The sequence below is a fragment of the Pinus tabuliformis genome, chromosome 4_1 (genome assembly GCF_031772625.1).
Source record: "Pinus tabuliformis cultivar Carrire ecotype Pingquan chromosome 4_1, CPIR1, whole genome shotgun sequence".
Classification (NCBI taxonomy): Eukaryota; Viridiplantae; Streptophyta; class Pinopsida; order Pinales; family Pinaceae; genus Pinus; species Pinus tabuliformis.
The window spans coordinates 693,865,884-693,886,952 of NC_142303.1; the positions used below are offsets into that span (position 1 = coordinate 693,865,884).

The 21,069-nt window shown below is 35.4% G+C and overlaps 1 protein-coding gene and 1 pseudogene across 21 annotated transcripts; both read left to right on the top strand.

Annotated features, from left to right (window-relative positions):
• The first annotated feature begins 12,273 nt into the window (after nt 1-12,273).
• Nucleotides 12,274-18,601, top strand: LOC149178037 (type IV inositol polyphosphate 5-phosphatase 6-like). Of its 21 annotated transcripts, XM_089420261.1 has the most exons (13): nt 12,304-12,466; nt 13,143-13,253; nt 13,353-13,430; nt 13,627-13,704; nt 13,887-13,950; nt 14,555-14,662; nt 14,880-15,014; nt 15,637-15,747; nt 15,847-15,924; nt 16,035-16,125; nt 17,276-17,358; nt 17,469-17,845; nt 18,040-18,601. In XM_089420261.1, the coding sequence occupies exons 5-8, from the start codon at nt 13,907-13,909 to the stop codon at nt 15,638-15,640; spliced, it is 291 nt and encodes a 96-aa protein (XP_089276387.1). In that variant the 5' UTR covers nt 12,304-12,466; nt 13,143-13,253; nt 13,353-13,430; nt 13,627-13,704; nt 13,887-13,906; the 3' UTR covers nt 15,641-15,747; nt 15,847-15,924; nt 16,035-16,125; nt 17,276-17,358; nt 17,469-17,845; nt 18,040-18,601. The 21 variants fall into 21 exon arrangements, 17 of the variants coding, with proteins under 17 accessions (XP_089276377.1, XP_089276375.1, XP_089276374.1 ...); XR_016258153.1 differs by adding an exon at nt 16,264-16,690 and having other exon boundaries at nt 12,300-12,466; nt 14,555-15,014; nt 17,276-17,845; XR_016258154.1 differs by lacking the exon at nt 14,880-15,014 and adding an exon at nt 16,264-16,690 and having other exon boundaries at nt 12,302-12,466; nt 17,276-17,845.
• A 442-nt stretch (nt 18,602-19,043) lies between these two features.
• On the top strand, nt 19,044-19,991 carry LOC149178038 (uncharacterized; annotated as a pseudogene).
• The last annotated feature ends 1,078 nt before the right edge of the window (nt 19,992-21,069 follow it).

Here is a 21,069-nt window from a genome sequence, read left to right on the forward strand (position 1 = left end):
AAAAACCTTATTTGTCGGAAGTGTCTCGTCGAGATGAGTCCGTTTTGAGTTTTGAAAACTTGGAGAAAGGTATATATATATATTACCCCATTTCTCTAACTACCACTGGGATGTGGGGTTTGTAAGTAACATTTCACCAAGGGTAATGTGGGGTGTTTTTACAGAGATCAACCTAACAACAACATATTATGTATGGGTTCAAAAACTTGATTATGAAAATGTTTCATTCTAATGTTTCGCATGTTATGAAACAAGGTATGTAAACAAGAATTATACCAAGAGACTAAAGAATAATAGAGGTTGGAAAAGCAGGCAGAGGCCAGATGGTGGGAAGTTGCTCAGAGCAAACATTATACTATACACAAGGAAGAAGAGATCTAGGATATAGAAGAAAAAGAAAATTAAGAAGAAGACAAGGAAGATTTGTTAGAGGACGAAAAAGACAACCAAGAAGAAACATAAGTAAAAAGGGATCCAATAAATTTAGAAATAGAGGAGGAACAAGTTCAAAAATCCCCCATGAACTTTAGATCCCACGCTGAGTTTACAGGAAATAAGAATGAAAACACAATCTCCTCGACTAATTGGGTATATGGACAAAGTGATAAAGACAACAAACAACACTCTTAGAAGACAAATGCCACAAATCCACCAAAAGACATGGTTTGAATCCAAGTTGGGAATTAAAGAAAAAACGTCTTGCCAAGGAAAACGAGAAGTTAAACAAGTTTACAGTAAGCAGTAATGGAAATAAAATGCATTTGGATTTTGGAAACATTTTGGAAAAAAATTAGCTCGAAAAAGAATAAACTTTTTGTATGACAAAGATCTCGCTTGAAGGTTTCAATTGAGTCACCATTCTCAATTACAAACCCATAAAGAATATTGGTGATTCTGAAACATTATAATAGTTGAAAACCTAATTTCAACTCTCTTTTTTAATAAAACACTCACATTCATTCCATTTTAAAAAATACATCACATTGAGTTGGAAACAATTGTTTAAAAAAGTCATGTATTATTCTTTTTATATGGATGATCCTTGTCCAATGATTTTTTAAAAGATAATTATGTCTTAATCCTATTTAATGTGTATAGAGAGATTTTACTTATTATCTTTTATATATTATTTAGTTTGAATTTTTAATTTAAAATTATTTTTATTATTATTATTATTATTATTATAATTATATATTTAAATATAATTTTTATAATTATAACATATAAATTATAATTTTAAAATATTAAAAAATAAATCATTATTAATGATTTTTATAATTATAATAATGTAAAAAATCATTACAATTATAATAATGTAAAAACAAAATATTTTAATTTCAGATAAGATAAATTTTATTTCTTCTGTATTTCCTTTTGAATGCTCTAATAGACACTAGTTTATCACCGTGGATCGAATTGTCAATTATTTTGCATCAAGCTTATAGAGGGTGTTGAATTTTGACATTTGAAACAACGTGAACGTATGAATGTTCTTGAATTCATATTAAAGCAAATAGATTATGTTGCCACGCAAGAGGTGAGGGGATATATTGAATTGGGAAAATTTATGAGCCTTATTAAATTGTATTAAATTTGAAAAAGTATCCATGAATATAATAAAAGTCCAAAAAAAAAATTGAATATCCATGAATATAATAAAAGTCCAAAAAAAATATATTAGGTGTGAAATTAATAAAATATTTTTTTTAATTTAATTATTTAAGATGTAGTAAATTTGCAATTATGTGGAAAAAAATATTATGAAAAGTATTTAAAAAAAAATATTTAGATAAGAAATTTTTTTTTTTAAAGGTTTAAGATTAACGGAGATTTGAAATGATTAAAAGCATGTCTCTTTACTTAATAGGTCATTCTAAATAGTCAAAAGAATACCTTTTAGTAATTCGTTCTAGGTAGTATAGATTTCTTTGAATAATAATGAGTGTCAAGTCAACCTGCATTCATAGCTAGCAACCAGAAAAAATTGTCTTAATCACTGATTTGATAATTACGTTATGTTAAGTTTTTCTATAAACAAGTAAAATTTAATAATATTTTAAAAATTTACCATGAATAAAAGTAGTAATTGTACTTTTAAGGTTCTCATCTTCAAAAGATATTATAAGTATTTTGAAATATGAAAGTAAGATTTTTATTTAACCGAATAAACATGTTGGTCAATAAGAAATACAATGCTTCAATAATTTCTTTTGGAGTGTTACTTAATAAGATTTGTCGCGTCATAAAATAAGTTATAAAATAAAACTTAAATTCCACTTTTGGAGATTATTATTATATTACTTCCACAAGAATCGTTAGTCTTTGAGACATGCTTGGTGATAAAAGCTGCACATGTTTTAACCATATTTTGGATGAATCATTACAAGCCCCAATTTCATCCCAATAAATTAAATATATTTATACTTATATAATTATTTATACTTATATAAAAGTGATTATGCGGAAAGCAAAAGTGAAGCATGACCGAGATGCAACACTAATTTTTTTGATTATTTAAATGATAAAAGTTTTAATAAATTAAGTCAAATTTGATAGAAGCCAGTGCCTCATTGAAACCTTTCAGGAAGTTCTAACCGGTCTTGTTATGAGTTATATATGTTAATATATGTGCAACTATATACATAAGTAGCACCTTTTGATATTAGTCTTTTGTATTTAACTGTGGAATGAATTGTCTAGACTTTAGAGTACATTCTATCTTGAAATTCAAGAAAATTAAAACAATTTTTAATGTGGTTGTTTAAATAAATTTGTGGTTAGAAATGAAATTCTGAAATGAAAACCAAAATGGAGTATTAGCAAAGAAATGGAATGGCACCATTTCATTGGAACTTGTGTGTGGAATGACACTATTTCATTGGAACTTGTGCGTGGTAGAAGTGACGCTTATGGTAGTGACCACCATTTTCTTGTAACGTTTTTTAATTTACAAGTTATTTGTAATCGTGCACTTTTTTTCTACTTGTTGGTGGCTAGAACTATCTTATTTGTAATCGTGCACTTTTTTTGTACTTGTTGGTGGCTAGAACTATCTTATATAACATATAAGTAAATTAAAATATAAATATCAAAAGGTGGCTGCCTCTGACTCTCTATAGCTCAACTTCCCAAGGGCACACTTTGACGGTGCGGCAAAAGACGGCGTTTGTGCTTGTGGTGTTTACATTGGTATCTCAAATGATCTCCAATACTATATGTATTGGAATGGTGGCAGTGGGACAAATAACAAAGCAGAAACAATGGCACTGCATGGACTGCTACTTTTCTGTACTTTCATGGACATCAGCCCTATCAATGTTTATGGAGACTCTAAGTTTATCATTGAACATGTAAAAGGCAATCATCATATAAAAAATGATAACCTTTCAGGATGGCTGGACAGGATAGTTGCACTATGGAAGCCTGATATATTCCCTATTTTCCACATAAAGCGCAAACATAATGATCTGGCGGATAAACTTTCAAAGGAAGGAATGCAAGCTCCATATGGTAAGTGGCACCTCAACATCACTATGGAATCCTGCTCATTTGACATACAGCCTTTCTCTCTGCCCGACATTTAAGATCGACAATATTCTGGTATGCTTCAGACTCTAATTTTTGGCATAGATAATAACTCTGATCTACAGGTATATACATAGTTTTGAAAGTCTTTTAATCTTCTATGATGATGAATTATATTCAGCTCAAAATTTTTGTATATGTAAAAATGATAGATGGATAGATGAAGTCTGCCATGATTTTATGTATATTCTGATATCTTATTTGAACATAATATATATACCCCATACTGCTTTTTCTTCTGGAAAATATATATATAAATGCTAATTTTTTATTTCCATAACTTTTCCTGAAATGTGAAATCTTTCACATTTTCACGCAGAAATATGGAAATGTGTTCACCACTTCTCTTGTTTGCCACCAAATTGTGGTACTTTTGTAGCCCTGAAGGCAACCACTTCTTGTTTTATCTCTCTTTTAACTGAAGGCCTCTGACCTAGACTTAGTCAAATTTAGCCTCGGCTTGAGCTCCTATTTCCTTGCTTTTTTCCTTGAGGAATTAGCCCATATTATTTAGGAAATTCCTCTAATTGAATTCAATTCCTTAGGTTGATCATCTGAATGCATACAACACCTGTACACTCAATACTAGTCTACAATTGATGTTACACTTCCTTGGAATCTCCACCTTAACTGGGTAACTCAAATTATCTGCATGCACTAGTTATTTTGGGTTGATTTATTAGTTAACTTAATGATCACTAAGTTTGAATGAAGTCCCACTACTTAATTGACCTTCCACTGGTTCCTCCAAAAGTTGGAACTAGTTTAACTGAAAACAACCTCAGATAACTGACATTGATTGCTACAAATTAGTAATCACACATGCAGAATTGAACTCTAACTCCTCCAACTCAAATTTACTGAGTTAACTGAGTGGCACAAGCCATGTCACACAAGTTAATATCATCCAAGTTGTCAGTTGATGTGGAAATTAAATTTTTCTCAATGTAATCAAGGCAAAATCAAATTGAGAATTTGTTGCTACATTTTTCAACACTCCCTCTCAGTAAGAAAGGGATTATCAAGCACCCCTATCCTGCACCTGTGGAACTCAAACTTCCCTCTTGACAATGCCTTTGTCAAAATTTCGACTTCTTGGTCCTCTCTCGAAATGTATTGGAACAACATTATCTTCCTCTGCACATGGTCTCATAAATAGCGATGCCATATATCTATATGCTTGGATTGATCGTGAAAAACAAGACTTTTAGAGCACTGGATGCAACTATGATTATCACAGTAGATCACAGTTGGATCCATCATCTGACTAAACAATCCAACAATTATCTTCCTCATCTAGATCACCTCACATGTTGTTTGACTGGAAGCCATATATTCTTCTTCTACCTAGTTGAGTGCCACAAATATTTGCTTCATGATGTACCAAGAAAAGCTACAGGCCCAACACTGAAAATTCCACCTGATGTACTCTTTCAGCCTGATGAGCTCCCCGCCTAATCTGCATCTGTGAAGCGACATAGCTTCACTCCCATTGTTTGTCTGTACCATAGTCCAAACTAGGTAGTGCCTTTGAGGTACCATAGAACATGCTTAGCTTCCCTCCAAAATAATTTGGTTGGCTTAACCATAGCTTGGCTCAGCTGGTTGACTGCAAGCACATATCTTGTCATGTGTTCACACGATACGTTAGTGAACCCACTAATTGCCAGTAAACAATAGCATCCACTTCCTCACCTGAAGTGGCATCCCCTTTCCTCTAGTTGGTCGCTAGAGGTATCTCCATGGGTTTGAAACTGTCCATGTGGAACCTTTGAAGTATCTCGTTGGCATACTTTCTATGAGAGAAAAACAATTCCCCATCACCTTATCATACTTCCAATCTGAGGAAGTATGGCATGAGACCCATGTCCTTCATTTCAAACTCTCTTGCAAGGTCCTCCTTGCAAGATTTGATCAGTTGCTCATAACTAGTTAAAATCAAGTCATCAACATATAAGAAAATAATCAACAATTTTCCTTCTACTAATATATGATAGAGGTTTTCATCCACTTCACTTTTAGAGAAGCCGAAACCGGTGAGATAGATATCGATCATGGTGTATCAAGCACAAGGTGCTTGCTTGAGACCGCATAATGCTCGCTTGAGTCTGGACGCATGAGACTCCCAATCAAAAGTTTTGAATCCTTCTGGTTGCTTGATTTACACCTCCTCCTCAATAACTCCATTGAGGAAGGTTGTTTTCACATCCATATGGTAGATCTTCCACCCCATCTTTGCAGCCATAGAAAGAATTGATCTAATTGATGAATACCTTGCTACAGGAGAAAAGGTCTCCTCATAGTTAATCCCCTTGACTTGAGAGTACCCCTTGGCCACAAATCTGGCATTATACTTTTATATTCTTCTCTTTTATTCATGCTTTACCTTAAAGATCCATCTCAAACCCATAATTAATTTATTTATTGGGCTTGGGACGACTTCCCAAACACTGTTCTTTACAATGAATTTGTATTCCTCCACCATTGCATCAACCCATACATGTTTCTCTACTAATTCCTCAAAAGAATATGGTTCAGCCTCTACAAGCTCAGTCATTAGATCCATGTAGCTAGTGATCTAGTGACCTTCTCTGCCTGTGCTAATTTGAAGGAGCACCCACATTCTCCCTCGCATCTCACACAAGTATCTCATCTTCCCTGGTCCTTTTCCTGCTTTCTTTGGATGGTTCTTCTTGAGTGGTTGTCTCCACTCTCTTCTCCTCAACTTTTGGCTACTCCAAAACTTCTTGAGTTTTCTCCTTTGGTGCTAAAATCTCCTCCTTTGATGGAATCTAAAGCTCCCTTTCAAGAGAGCATCACATGGATTTATCTTCATCAAATTTTACATCCCTTTGCATAATTGTTGCTCTAAGGGATGGCAAGTACACATGGTAGTTGTGGGGTGTTTCTATGTAACCTACAAATACCCCCAATTCTACTGTCAACTCTAGATTCTCCCTTGATTCTTTGGAGACATGGCTATAAATAGAGGCTCCAAAAATCCTGAAGTGTGACACATCTGAATTTCTCCTCGAGAAATCCTCCTACAGTGTAATCATTCCCAAAATCCGATAAGGAATCCAGTTCTACAAATAGATTGTTGTGTCACATGCCTCAGCCCACAAATGCAGAGGTAGGCCTTGATCATGCAACATTTCCTTCACTTATCCCACAATGCTATGGTTATTTCTCTCGACCACCTCATTCTACTATGGGTTTTGGGGTGTTGTAAACTCTCGTCAAATGCCTTCTTTTGCACATATATTTTTAAATTCATTCGACACATACTCACCTTCATTATCGCTCCTGATAGACTTCACGTTCTTGCCCGTTTCTTTCTCAACTAGTGCCTTGAATTCTAATAACTTGGAGAATGTTTCATCCTTGGTTTGCATGAAGAAGATATAACACTTCCATGAGAAGTCATCAATAAAAATTACAAAATATTTGTGCTTGATAGTGAAGGTTGTCGAGAAAGGTTCATGGAAATCAGAGTGGATCCTTTCAAGGACTGCATGTGCTTTGTTGTCCAGATCATGGAATGTCTTTTTTGTGTACTTCCCAAAGGTACATCCTTTGCATACATCTTACTGCTCAAGTGCTCCTTTGGGGAGGCTTGTGGTTATTTTCTGCATGATCTTCAAAGTGAAATGATGCAAATGGCCAAGTCTTCTATGCCAAAGTTCACCAACATCACAACTTTGCACCTTCTCCACCTTTGTGCTCAATGCAACACAATCCTCCATGTCTAGCTTGTACAGGTTCTCCACACGAACCCGATTTTCTTCACCTGTACCATGGCCATGTGTCTCAGGAATGCATTACCTTTGTTGAATATCACATGATAACCACGGTCTTCCAAAACTACAACAAAGAAGATATTTTTCTTTAGGCCCGGAATGACCATGAAATCCTTGAGCCTGAGGGGGGTGCTCGACTCTCTCTAAAAGATGAGTGTGCCAATATCAATTGTGTTATACCTTTTGTATTTGCCCATCTCGATGTGCATCTACAAATATTTCTCCTCCATGTCAGTGAAAAAATATCTATTGCTTGTTATGTGGAACGATGCACCTGAGTCCAAGTATCACGTGCTCCCCATCACTGTGCTAGCCATGCATGCAATGAGGGTAAAGTCAAGCTCGAAATTTGAATCCAAAGTTTTACCTACTACTCCTCTTAAGGTCTTCTTGCTTGCCTTCTTGTGTGGACACTTTGTGGCATAGTGCCTGAATTCATGACAATGTAAGCATTTAGTTTTTGACAGATCTTTCTTCTTGCCCACTTAAGTGACTTTTGATTTGGATTGGGATTTCTTCCCTTTTCCCTTCTTTCCATTTCCATGCAATGTAAAACTTTCTTCATCGTCGCCCTTGGATGAAGTCTCATCTCTGGTGTTCCTTCTTATTTCCTCTTGTACCAAATCGGACCATAAGCGCTCCCAACTCGGTAGTTTCTCCCTCCCATTCACTGAATCTTGAAAACTATGCCAGCTCTTGGGAAGGCCCAGAAGGGCTAGGGTTACAAAGTCTTCTTTAGGGACATAAACAATGACCTCGCCAAGTTCATCACAACATTGTGTAAACTTGCTCAAATACTGTGGAATTATCTCATTCTTCTGCATCTTGATACTTCGAAGTTTATCCTTGAGCGGTAGCTTCTTGTGGTCACTACTATTCTTGAACAATTATGTCAGTGCTTTCCACATTGCAAACATTTTTTTTGTGTGGATATTCGAGACAATATGATCTCGTACTCCCTCCAAGATTATTCTCCTTGCCTTGGCTAGATCTTTCTTCCACTTAGCAAGGTTATGGGCATTAGATGTGTGTGGTTTTGCAACATTTGACTTGATGTATTCTACCAAACCATTGACATCCAATGCTACCTCCATTCGTTCCTTCCATGTAACAAAATTAGAGATGCCTTCCAAGGCATACTCTAGCCTTAGTCCATTGAAGGCCATCTTCTCAAATCTGAAGAAAACTTGCTACATTGAACTTCAAATTCGAACCTTTGAGAAACAATTTCGAATTTCCTACTCTAATGTGAATCCAACTCTGATACCATGTAGAAATTAGGTTGTAGATTTGAAACTTCTCATGAAGTTTTAATCAAAATCACAAGACACAAACCTACACTATTGCTTTGCGGACATTAATTCACAATTTAGAACAAAAATCTCAGACATGCAAGAAGAAATAACACACATGCAACAAGTATTTTTATATGGGGAAAAAAATCTACTAAAAACCCCAATGTATGCTTGCATTAATAAAATGAATAGAGATGTATTACAATTTCTTTGTTCAACTGAGTCACCCTGCAAGTGCGCAACCTGTCTCTCTGCTCACTGAAGGCCTCTTACCCAGACTTAGTCAAATTTTTTCACGGATTGAGCTCCTATTTCCTTGTGTTGTTTCTTGAGGAAGTAGCCCCTATTATTTAGGAAATTTCTCTAATTGAATTGTCCAATTCCTTAGGTTGATCGTTTGACTGCATTCAACACCTGTACACTAAATACTAGTCTACAACTGATGTTACACTGCGTTGGAATCTCCACCTCAACTGGGTAACTTGAATTCTCTACATGCACTAGCTATTTTAGGCCCAGTTAACTGGATGATCACTAAGTTTCACTGAAGTTCCACTGCTTACCTGACCTTCCACTAGTTCCTCTAAAAGTTGGAACTAGTTTAACTGAAAACAACCTGAGATAACTGACCTTGATTGCTACAAATTAGCAATCATGCATGGAGAACTAAACTCTAACTCCTCCAACTCGAATTTACTGAGTAAACTAGGTGACACAAGCCGTGTCACATAAGTTAACATCATCCAAGTTATCTATTGAGGTGGAAATTCATTTTTTTCTCAATTTAATCAAGGCAAAATCAAATTGAGAATTTCTTGCTACATTTTTCAACACTCTACTAATCTGCGGAATTTAATTCACAATTTAGAACAACGTTCACAAACATAAAATAATAAAAACCACACATGCACAATATTTTTATATGGGAACCCAACTAGGAAAACCCCTCTAGCCTCTTTGCATTAATCAAATGAATAGAGAATGTATTATAATTGCTTGCCCACTTTGAGCACAACCTGCAAGTGAATAACCTTTCTCTCTGCTCAATGATAAGTTATGACTTAGACTTAGTCAATTCCTTCCTCTGCTTGAGACCCTATTTCCTTGCGCAAATCCTGAAGAATTAGCCCCTATTTTTAGGAATTTTCCTTCAATTGATTGTGCAATTTCCCAAGGATTAATCATTTTACTACATGAAACCCCTGTACACTCAAACTAGTTTACAACTACTTGTTATACTGCCTTGGAATCTCCACCTCATTTGAGGAACTTGAATTCCTTAAATGCACTAGCTATTTTGAGTTGATTGATCAGTTAACTGGATGATCACTGAGTTAGATTGTTGTCGCATTGCACAACTGACAACTAGAAATAAATTACCTAGATTACTAAAATTTAGCAATCACACACGCTTAACTGAACTCCAAGCCCTTTAAATGGAATTTACTGAACTAACTGAGTGACAAGAGCCATGTCACACAAGTTAACTACCTCTAATTTGTCTTCTGATATGGAAATTCAAATTTTTTCAATTTGACCAAACTAAAGACAAATTGAGACTTTCTTGCTACACTTCTCAATAATTCCCAAAAGAAAAACTTGTAAAACATGGTGATCCTGAATGGTTGTCTTATAAGGAAGAAGTTGGAAAAAAACATATCCCATAGCACCCGAGGATATTATAATGAAGGTGATGTAAAAATAATCTAAAAGTCGTAAATCTGATTTTGGTGAGAAAGCCATCTAAATCCTTCCTAGCTTCGTGCACATAATAGTGTATTCTAACTCTATGAAGCTATATGTCTGATGCACATGTGCATCAATATGATTTTTTGTACTGAATACTCCATAGAAAATCTTCATTGCTTGATAATATATAAAGTACAATATTCTATTGGTCCTATACTTCATTCTTGTTATTAAAATGGAACAAAATAATCCAACGATTTTCACAGGACAAAGCATAATCCCTCTTCGCAAGTCACTACCTTTAGGGATCAAAAAATATTGCAAATGAGAGGGACATTGACATGTCTTTGCCACAGATTATGTGCAACTTCACATGTGATAACATTGCCAATTCTTTTGTTATAGACAACATCGAACATGTAAAAAGTTTTAACTTTGCATTGGAGAAAACAGTGGCTCTATTTCGCAAAATTTTGGTAAAAAAAATTTATAAAAATCATCTAGAGATCTTATGCAAGTGTACAAGCATATCTCGTCTCCCCGACTTAAAACGAAAAAATAATTTTTTTATGAATAAAAAAGTGTTGCAGGCCCATCTATAACATAAATTGACTGAGGAAAAATTTTCTAATAGAACTGTCACTAGTAACTATGCTTCTGCCTTTCACTTACCATTCGTTGCCTCTGCTTCTCCGCATAGGTCTTCGTTGAGGAGATACCCGTAAGTATCTAGTTCTCCTTCCTCTATAGGGAAATGGCTCTAACCTGCTTTCCCCACTAGTAAACAAAGCAAAGTCTGAAACTTGATTTTATATGGAAAAATAAAGCCTAATAACATATGTTTTGATGAAATTTATTAAAACAAAAATAAATGCCACCAAACTTGATAAATAGTTATTTAATGTAAAGTTAAAAAAAAATCCAAAATCCAAAATTTGAAAATATGACAACTTAGTAATATTAAGAATAAGGTGGTTTTTATTTGATGCGGGTCAATGAGAAAATCCAAAAATTGCAAAGATGCTGGAGTAACTTACGGATAAGAAAACCGAATAAAGAAGGTTTTTATTTGATGCGGGGTCAATGAGAAAATCCAAAATTTGAAAAGATGCTGGAGTTACTTACGGATAAGAAAGACCATGATTCGTATATGATACGAGCCAATGAGAAAATCCAATGCCAAGATGCTGAATATGATTTGGTAGATTTATTTTTTGATTTTATTGAGCGGAAAGGTTTATTATATGTTTTAGTGCCCGGGAATGTGTAAGTATATTTGTTTATGATTTAAAAATAAATAAAAATTATGTTATAAAAAAATAATATGTTGTAAAATAATTAGAAGTAAAAAAATGAATATGTTTAAATTTAATATTTTTTAAAAATATTTTAATGTTGTATATAAAAAAATGATTTAATGTTAATCATCACTAAAAAATTTTAATACAAATTAAAATTGATATATACTTTAAAATATATTAATAGTAAAATAATCATTTTTATTTGCTTTGTAAAATTATTTTTATTTGCTTTGTAAAAGCCTTTATATACATGTAATGTAAAATGTTTGAATGTCAATAAGTTTTTATGATTATTTTATAGAACATTCAAAAATACGATTTAAATTGTACAAAATTACACATTATATTTTACAATCTACAAAAATTTTCTCGTAAAAGAATTTGATCTCTCTCGACTCAGGGTAAATCTGTACTTAAAGTAAATCTATACTAATATTTACTAAAACGAATAAATTAATTAATTAAATAATAAAACTAAATAATAAATTCATTATTAAAATTAAAAAAAATTAAAAATATAATTAGGATAGGCCTTCCTTTGGAACAGACTCTTTCGTCGTTCCTTTGGCTCTCGTGCTGACACGTGGTATCGGATTTTGAATGGCTCGTTTGTTCCTTATACTGACACGTGGCATCGGATTCTGGCATCGGATTCTGGAGCGGGACAGTTCTGGAGGGAGTGGTTCTGCGAGGGAATGGCGGGTCGCGGGACAGTTCTGGAGGGAGTGGTTCTGCGAGGGAATGGCGGGTCGTGTTAAGTGCAGTTATCTTCCACCTTATTCGATGCATTCGAGCAGTGAGCTAGAGTTCCCCTTGACCCGTGGGGTGTTCCATTCATTTGATAATGTTTTGGATTAGTGAAATATTTTGGTGCCCTAGGGTTTGTTGTTCCAGTTTTAGTTACTGGAATTCTCCTTGAGGTCGTAGTAACTGGTTGATTTCTTCAATTATTTTTGTGCCCTAGCGTTTGTGATCTTTATTATAACAGCTAGAGTTCCCGTGAACCCGTGGGGTGTTCCATTTATTTGATAATGTTTTGAATTAGTAAAATATTTTGGTGCCCTAGAGTTTGTTGTCGCAGTTCAACTTGAATTCTCCTTGAAATCCTGGGTCGTTCCCATTTTAGAATGTGTTCCATGTTTCCTGTACCCTGTTTATTCTCCTTTAATATCTAGGGTTTTCTGTGGATGCTTTCTGTTGTCCTTTTTGTGATTCACATATGACTTGGAATGTGAGGGTTCACGTTCTCCCTGTTTCTTAGGTTCTGTTTTTTCTCTTTTATTATTTAGGGTTTACGGATGTGAGGGTTCTGCTTTACAGTAGAATGATTGTTTGAGGAGACTCGTAATATTTCTGTATTTATAGCTGGTTTTTGGTATTTTGGGGTTTCGGCTGAAATGGCGTTTGGGGTTTCAGCTGAGACGACGTTTATGGCTTGGCTGATATCTTCGTTCTTGTTGTCACTGAAACAGATAACTCTCTACCTTGCTGGTCGTTAATTGCACCTAACAATGGCTCGTACGAAGCAGACAGCTCGTAAATCGACTGGAGGAAAGGCTCCAAGGAAGCAGCTGGCAACAAAGGTAATTTTTATTTATTTATTTCTTTTTCCTTTCTTGTCGGCTATGTGGCTTTCGATGTGTATTACCTCGTATGTATGCTGAAATACTGTTCTGGTCTAGGCCGCACGTAAATCTGCTCCTACCACAGGTGGTGTTAAGAAAGCCTCATAGATACCGCCCTGGTACAGTTGCTCTTCGGTATGTTCTCTTGATTTGAAATTGTTATGAATGCCTTATGATAATTTTTCTGGCTTTATTGCCCTATTCTGTCTACTAGATATCTAATTGCAACTTATCAAATCATACAGAGAAATTCGAAAGTATCAGAAGAGTACCGAGTTGCTTATTGTGCATTTAGCTTAATTTTCACTGAGACTAAATATAAAATCTGCAGATAACTGCGAATCCTTCTCTGGGAGACGAAAGAGCTGCCCAGATAACGAATCCTCGTTTTCACGAAAAAGCTTTACTGGTACTGAACAAAATCCTTCAACAAGATAATATGCCCAATTTTATTTTACAGGTGTTTCAGAATACTTGAAAAATGCACGAGTTTTCTCCCAGCCTTTGATTTGATTTACTAGGGATGTGTTACTTTGCTTTTGGTCTCGGTGTTTACAATCATGACAGAAATCTTGTTGAATTGAAATGCAGCTAATTCCAAGCCTGTAACAATGGAATCAGAGTTGTCCCAGATCGCAGATGCTCGTGACTTTAGGTATGGTATTTTGGTTGAATTTAATTGAATTTAACTTTAGCTGAAATTTGATAATGGTGGAACATACGGATTGAGTTTACTATCCATTTGAAACATAATCTGTTCCCCTGCTTGTGCGAAGTTATTCTGGGATAGTTTATAATGAGTTGAACATAATTTAGAACTTATTCTTCATTTGCTCCCAAACATAATACCATGAGCATGTATTCGAGTAATAAAAAAATAGACGCAGTTTTCTTCAGGGCAAAATCTTTCTCTCCCCTATCTTTCTGCTATGTGCTTTTATCAAATAACCATAATACAGATAACCAATGCTGACAGAAATAAGGTTATAAAAAATCGTGTTTTTAAATGATCTGCAATGTAACATTCTCCAATAGTAATTTGTTACCATTTGTCCAGAATTTCGACTATAAGAAAGCCCGTCTCATCTAGATATTCAAATACGAGAACCCACTTCTGCGATGGGTTGCTTCTCTTGGAATTATTGAAGACAGAATAATGTTGTTTGAAAATGTATTGGAATTTTGATTTCAACAATCGTTGTTCATATCAGTAAGCAGCTTTTTTAATGAACTAAGTAGGCAACTGAATGTTTGCGAAGCAGGGTATTTGTGGGAACATGGAATGTGGGAGGTAAAGCACCCTGCAATGGCCTGAATTTGGATGAATGGTTGCATACTTCACCTCCAGCAGACGTCTACATTTTGGGGTATTAACAAACTCCCCTCATTACATCCAATCCAGCAAGATGAACAAAGCCCTGAAAATGTTTTATACATTTGCATTTTGTGTTTCTACGAACAAGAGGATATCAGTTAAAACTCTTTTAGTTTCAGAATGAAATGGTGTGTTGATAGTTTTTATTGAGATTTCCACAGTTGTGTCAAAAGTCTAACAGTATACTGTCTCTATGTGGATTTTCCCAGGTTTCAAGAAATTGTGCCTTTAAATGCAGGAAACATTTTAGTGGCAGAGAACAATGGTCCTGCTGCCAAATGGCTGACCCTTATTCACCAAACACTGAACAATTCAGGCACAAGCAATAATAGAAATCAATGCAGGTGTTTATCACATTGCAGGGAAAAGTCTGCTAAAATTCCAGTTTTAGTTACTGGAATTCTCCTTGAGGTCGTAGTAACTGGTTGATTCTTCAATTATTTTTGTGCCCTAGCGTTTGTGATCTTTATTATAACAGCTAGAGTTCCCGTGAACCCGTGGGGTGTTCCATTTATTTGATAATGTTTTGAATTAGTAAAATATTTTGGTGCCCTAGAGTTTGTTGTCGCAGTTTTAGCAACTTGAATTCTCCTTGAAATCCTGGGCCGTTCCCATTTTAGAATGTGTTCCATGTTTCCTGTACCCTGTTTATTCTCCTTTAATATCTAGGGTTTTCTGTGGATGCTTTCTGTTGTCCTTTTTGTGATTCACATATGACTTGGAATGTGAGGGTTCACGTTCTTCCTGTTTCTTAGGTTCTGTTTTTTCTCTTTTATTATTTAGGGTTTACAGATGTGAGGGTTCTGCTTTACAGTAGAATGATTGTTTGAGGAGACTCGTAATATTTCTGTATTTATAGCTGGTTTTTGGTATTTTGGGGTTTCGGCTGAAATGGCGTTTGGGGTTTCAGCTGAGACGACGTTTATGGCTTGGCTGATATCTTCGTTCTTGTTGTCACTGAAACAGATAACTCTCTACCTTGCTGGTCGTTAATTACACCTAACAATGGCTCGTACGAAGCAGACAGCTTGTAAATCGACTGGAGGAAAGGCTCCAAGGAAGCAGCTGGCAACAAAGGTAATTTTTATTTATTTATTTCTTTTTCCTTTCTTGTCGGCTATGTGGCTTTCGATGTGTATTACCTCGTATGTATGCTGAAATACTGTTCTGGTCTAGGCCGCACGTAAATCTGCTCCTACCACAGGTGGTGTTAAGAAAGCCTCATAGATACCGCCCTGGTACAGTTGCTCTTCGGTATGTTCTCTTGATTTGAAATTGTTATGAATGCCTTATGATAATTTTTCTGGTTTTATTGCCCTATTCTGTCTACTAGATATCTAATTGCAACTTATCAAATCATACAGAGAAATTCGAAAGTATCAGAAGAGTACCGAGCTGCTTATTCGCAAGCTGCCCTTTCAGAGGCTTGTTAGGGAAATTGCCCAGGACTTCAAGGTAACACTTTCCTTTTCACATTAGTAGTCAAAAAAGCTCTGCAAGGGCATCCACAGCTCAATTTTGAATCAACTGGCAGAGTGCACCTAGTACACCAAAGGCTGACCTTTCTAAAATTTGTTATTTATTCTTTTGTAGTGCACGTAGTACACCAAAGGCCGACCTTTCTAAAAATTGTTATTTATTCTTTTGTACACGGATCTGCGTTTCCAAAGTCATGCAGTGCTATCTCTCCAGGAGGCTGCAGAGGCCTATCTTGTGGGACTGTTTGAGGATACCAACTTGTGTGCCATCCATGCCAAGAGGGTGACGATCATGCCTAAGGATATTCAGCTTGCAAGGCGTATCCGTGGGGAAAGGGCTTAGGATTGATTTTGATGCTTAGGATCAGATAGAGATTTGTTTGAATGTTTCTAATTTGTATATATATTTGATATTGGACACCCTACGCAGAAACGCAATGTTGACTGCTGGATTTTTGTCTTATTAACGGAATTAATTGGAGTTTAATGGATATTATGTACCTGAAGTTAATTGGCATTTTTGTTAATGCCTAACTTATGAGGTAATTGTGATTGTTTGATTAATTCTTATGACTACAATTTACTTCTTGCTTGAAGATGTTTATGGTGATATCCAGAAAAAGTATCTGTATTAAGATTGAAGCTTTAGAACATGCAGTGCGTACTCTGTATATTCATTGATAGTAGTATGTTTTATATGGAGCTTCTTTACAATTTCTCTATATCTTTTGGATGTGCGACGGTTTTATGTTAAAACTCATCCAAAATTAATCTGCTCTCGCATTTGTATAGTCACCAGGAGATGATTGATCTTGCTAATTTGGGTAGTAATAAGTTTGTGGGTGGTGATACACACACATATATAAGTGGGCGTGTTGGGGACTTGTCTGTGTTAAAACTCAATTCAAAGTTTATTTGCGCTTGCATTAGTATAATCACCAGGAGATGATTGATCTCCCTGATTTGTTTATTAATAACCTTGTGTGGGCGTTCTCTCCCACTCCCTCTCTCATATTTATGTATATATACGCACGAGTGAGTGTGTTGGTGTGGTGAGGGACCTTATCTGTGGATTGCTCATGTTTGATTGTACTGAGCACTAACCTATAATGACTATGAATTTGTAGAGCCATTTCAGGAAAGTTCATCCGAGGGAGGGACATGAATTTGAATAGGAATGAGCTATGTGCTAAACTAATGGAAAATAGAGGTTAGTGTAAAATGTGAATCCCTTCAATTTGAAGGAACGAGCTATGTGCTAAACTAATGTAAAATTGAGGTTAGTGTAAAATGTGAATCCCTTCACCCCTCTCGTAACAGGTGAGGCGATAAATCGTGACAGGGTGGTTGTGGCCGAAGACATTCCACGTGCATGTAGATTAATGACCTTAATGATATATGGTGCCAACAGAAAAAGATTGCTTTCAATACTTATACTGTATTGAAAGACAATTTTCTGTATATTCACGAGCACAACCAGGGGAATCGGTCCTACAAACTGGGTCTGAACCAGTTTGCAGATCTGAGCCACGAGGAATTCAAGGCCACATATCTGGGTGCCAAGCTGGACACCAAGAAACGCTTGCTGAGGTCTCCCAGCCCTCGATACCAGTATTCCGACGGCGAGGATTTGCCAAAGTCCATTGACTGGAGAGAAAAGGGAGCCGTGGCTCCCGTGAAGGACCAGGGTCAATGTGGTAAGTTCTATCTTATGAATTTTCATACCCTAATTTTCAGTTTTATGAGAATTTATATCTGATGAATTTTCATACCCTAGGCCATAACAGTGCCCTGTACAGTACTTTTTATTTGAGAAGTTTTATCCCCTGAATTTTATACCCTAGACCATAAAAATGCCCTGTCTTGTACTTTTTCTGTTCGATTTTTTCAGGAAGTTGTTGGGCGTTCTCAACTGTGGCGGCCGTTGAAGGAATCAATCAAATCGTTCTTTTGCAAACCTGATCGTCTAAGGAGAAACTGATACATAAAAAAAGGGTTTGTGTACAAAATACTTCTGCTATGTTGCCGTGTCTGGCTTGGCTTCTCCAGTTGGATCAGAAACTGCTCCTGTCCTGTCATCAATTCTATCCCTTCTCATTTATACATGTACAGCGCTTGGTTATGTTAGCCATTGTTATTGTTTGTTCTGAGGCTTATAGTCTATGAACAAAACAGCCTTGTGATTACGGAAGCTATTATAGATCTTAACTCCAGGAGTTAAGGTAATGTTCCATAACACAACAGTGTTCTCAGGCATGTGAGAGCCAGTGAGACTAAACCTTTGAAGGCAAGGTAACTCGGAGTAAAATCTGAAGACCTCTACTTCAACATTTAGCAATATGCGAGAGTTAAATGATATCTCCTAAATGAAACTTGGCCTTTATTTCATTTACCTTTTTATGAGCTGAATACATATCTATAAATGCATTTTTTTATCATTTTTCCAATTTTCATACTATTTATGCAATTGAGAATTTGTGATTATTTAATACTCTTAGTTTGAATATTTGTGATTATTTCACCCTTCAATTACTAGCAAAACTCATCTTGGCCTTCATTTCTGTTATGGCGTCCTTCATTTTTATGAGCTGAATACATATCTATAAATGCATTTTTTATCATTTTTCCAATTTTCATACTATTTTCCTAATTTAAAAAATCTATCGGCCTCTTTTTGCACTTTTTAGGGCAATTGCTAGTATTTAACACTTTGTTCATATTTATTATTCATATTATCACAATTATGTTATAGCTACTCAAACCACACTTAATCATGCCATCATCTCAAAACTCACTTAGTTTAAACAAAAAAAACATATAAAATGTCTTTAAAATATTATACATATATATGTGCGACGTTTGACACGTTGGTAGTATTCGTTGTGGTTTCGACGTATGGTCGGGATTTCAAATATTCTCTGGGAAGATACGTAATATTTATCGCTCGCTGATCTGTGGTATGACGTGTCATTAACACCATCCCGCTGACTCAGGATCCTTTTGTCCTTATTGTTTATGCCCAACCCGGAGTCGCGACAAAATCTCCCATTACAAATTCTGCGGTCGGCCAGGCTTTAGTCCAGTCGGCCTTCATTCTCTCTGCGGTCGGCCAATCTTTAGTTCAGTTGGCCTTCATTCTCTCAATCAATCCAGCGGCTAAATAAATCTCCAATTTCGCCCACAATCTACGCTCTTTATTCATTATCAGGCACTTGTCTAACACTTCGTTTCTCCAGAGTTCGATTATCACAATTCTGTATTAGCTGCTCATTTAATTTGTAGCTGGTTTTTGCATACAACAATTATGGGATCCATGGCCTCATGCTTCCGGCGGACGGACGCGGTGAGTCCCGACGCTATCGGGGATCGTCCACCTCAACGGTCAGTTGGATGAGTTTCCGGCGCCGCTTAGCGTCAAGCGAGCTCTGCGAAACGATCCCCGCCATTTCATATGCTGCTCACGTGATTTCTGTGCCGTCCATTGCCGCCCTCTGCAACCCGAGGAGGATCTCCGGCTGGGCGAGCTCTACTCTCTCCTGCCGCTCTCAGTCCTCGAATCCGACCTGTCGACCGAGAATTTAGTGGCCTTGGCGGCGAGGTTGCGCGCCGCCGCCAGAAAGAAGGTGTCCAAGGCGGCGCAGCGGCAGAGAGGCGCAAATTCGACTTGCGACCTCCCCGGCGAGGGGTGTAGTTCGATGGAGGAAAAGTTTTTGCGGAGCTGCGATGATCCGGGGTTGAAGATGGCATTTAGGGAGTACTTGATTTCCAAAAGCAGATCACGGAGACCTCGCCTAGATACTATCCAGGAAACCGGCTTCGCTTGTTGAGCCCATCTCTGAGAGTTTCTGCAATTGTAAGTTGATTTTCTGTTTTATTTGCTTAGATTCTCTAAAACAATTTGTATATTGAAACAGGTAACAGTGAATTTGTATGGGTATATATAGGTATAATTTAATTTATAAATTAAATATTTTTTCCTGCAGCGGTTCATTTTAATTTAAAAAACTGGGGTTTAAATTGTTTAATCTACATAATTTCAAGTACTCATAAATTTATTATGTATTTAAAAATATATTTTAAACAATAAAAATTTTTAAAATTGTATAATTAGATTGTAGTGAATTTTGGTAACAATGGTATATATATATAGTTTGAGTGAGCGTAATGATTAAGAGCATATGATTTTTCTTAAGAAGTCACGAGTTCAAATCCAAAGAGAGTAGAGTATATACTCCTTAATAAATTTAGGAGTCAAATAGCTGCGTGAAGATGGATCCCTTGTTCCACAAATAAAGAATATGATACATCAATTTAAAACCTTACACACACATATATATATAAAATCTATAGAACTTCTTAATATTTTTTTAAATATGATTATTTAGTTTATTATATATAGATATTTAAAATTAAGATTTTTATTATTTAAATATATTTAATAATTAAAAATATATATATTTTCAAAAAAATATAAATATAAATTTAATTTATTTATTTATTTTTAAATTAATAAATATTTGAATAAAAAGAAAATCATTATTTTTGTTTCTTTTTATTTTTTAAATCAAAATCAAATAATTAATTATCCTATAATAAATTTTTAAACCAGACAAAATGCTCTAGGCTGAGAATTTTTTTTCAAATTCCAACATTGCTCCCCCTAAATTTAAAAGTTACTTAATTTTCACATTACTTCCATATTCATGTAACAATCTAAATTAGAATTTTGACTAATCTAAAACCATTTTTTTTAATATTTAAATTACTTTAAAAATAAAACTTCAAAAACAAAATTATATGATATATTAAATTTAAATTCTAGAGAACTGTTAATTTATATTTGAAAACCGAATATATATATATATATATTTTTCCTTGTCATTCCTATTTAAAAGATTCTTTTGCAAATTTTGCACTAAAT

Excerpts from the sequence above, each read along its gene's own strand:
- LOC149178037 (XM_089420251.1), top strand. The coding sequence starts at position 13,907 with ATGGAATCAGAGTTGTCCCAGATCGCAGATGCTCGTGACTTTAG. Across the intron at positions 13,951-14,554 it reads GCAGATGCTCGTGACTTTAG|CAGGGTATTTGTGGGAACAT; the intron begins GTATGGTATTTT and ends ATGTTTGCGAAG. Across the intron at positions 14,663-14,879 it reads GCAGACGTCTACATTTTGGG|GTTTCAAGAAATTGTGCCTT; the intron begins GTATTAACAAAC and ends GGATTTTCCCAG.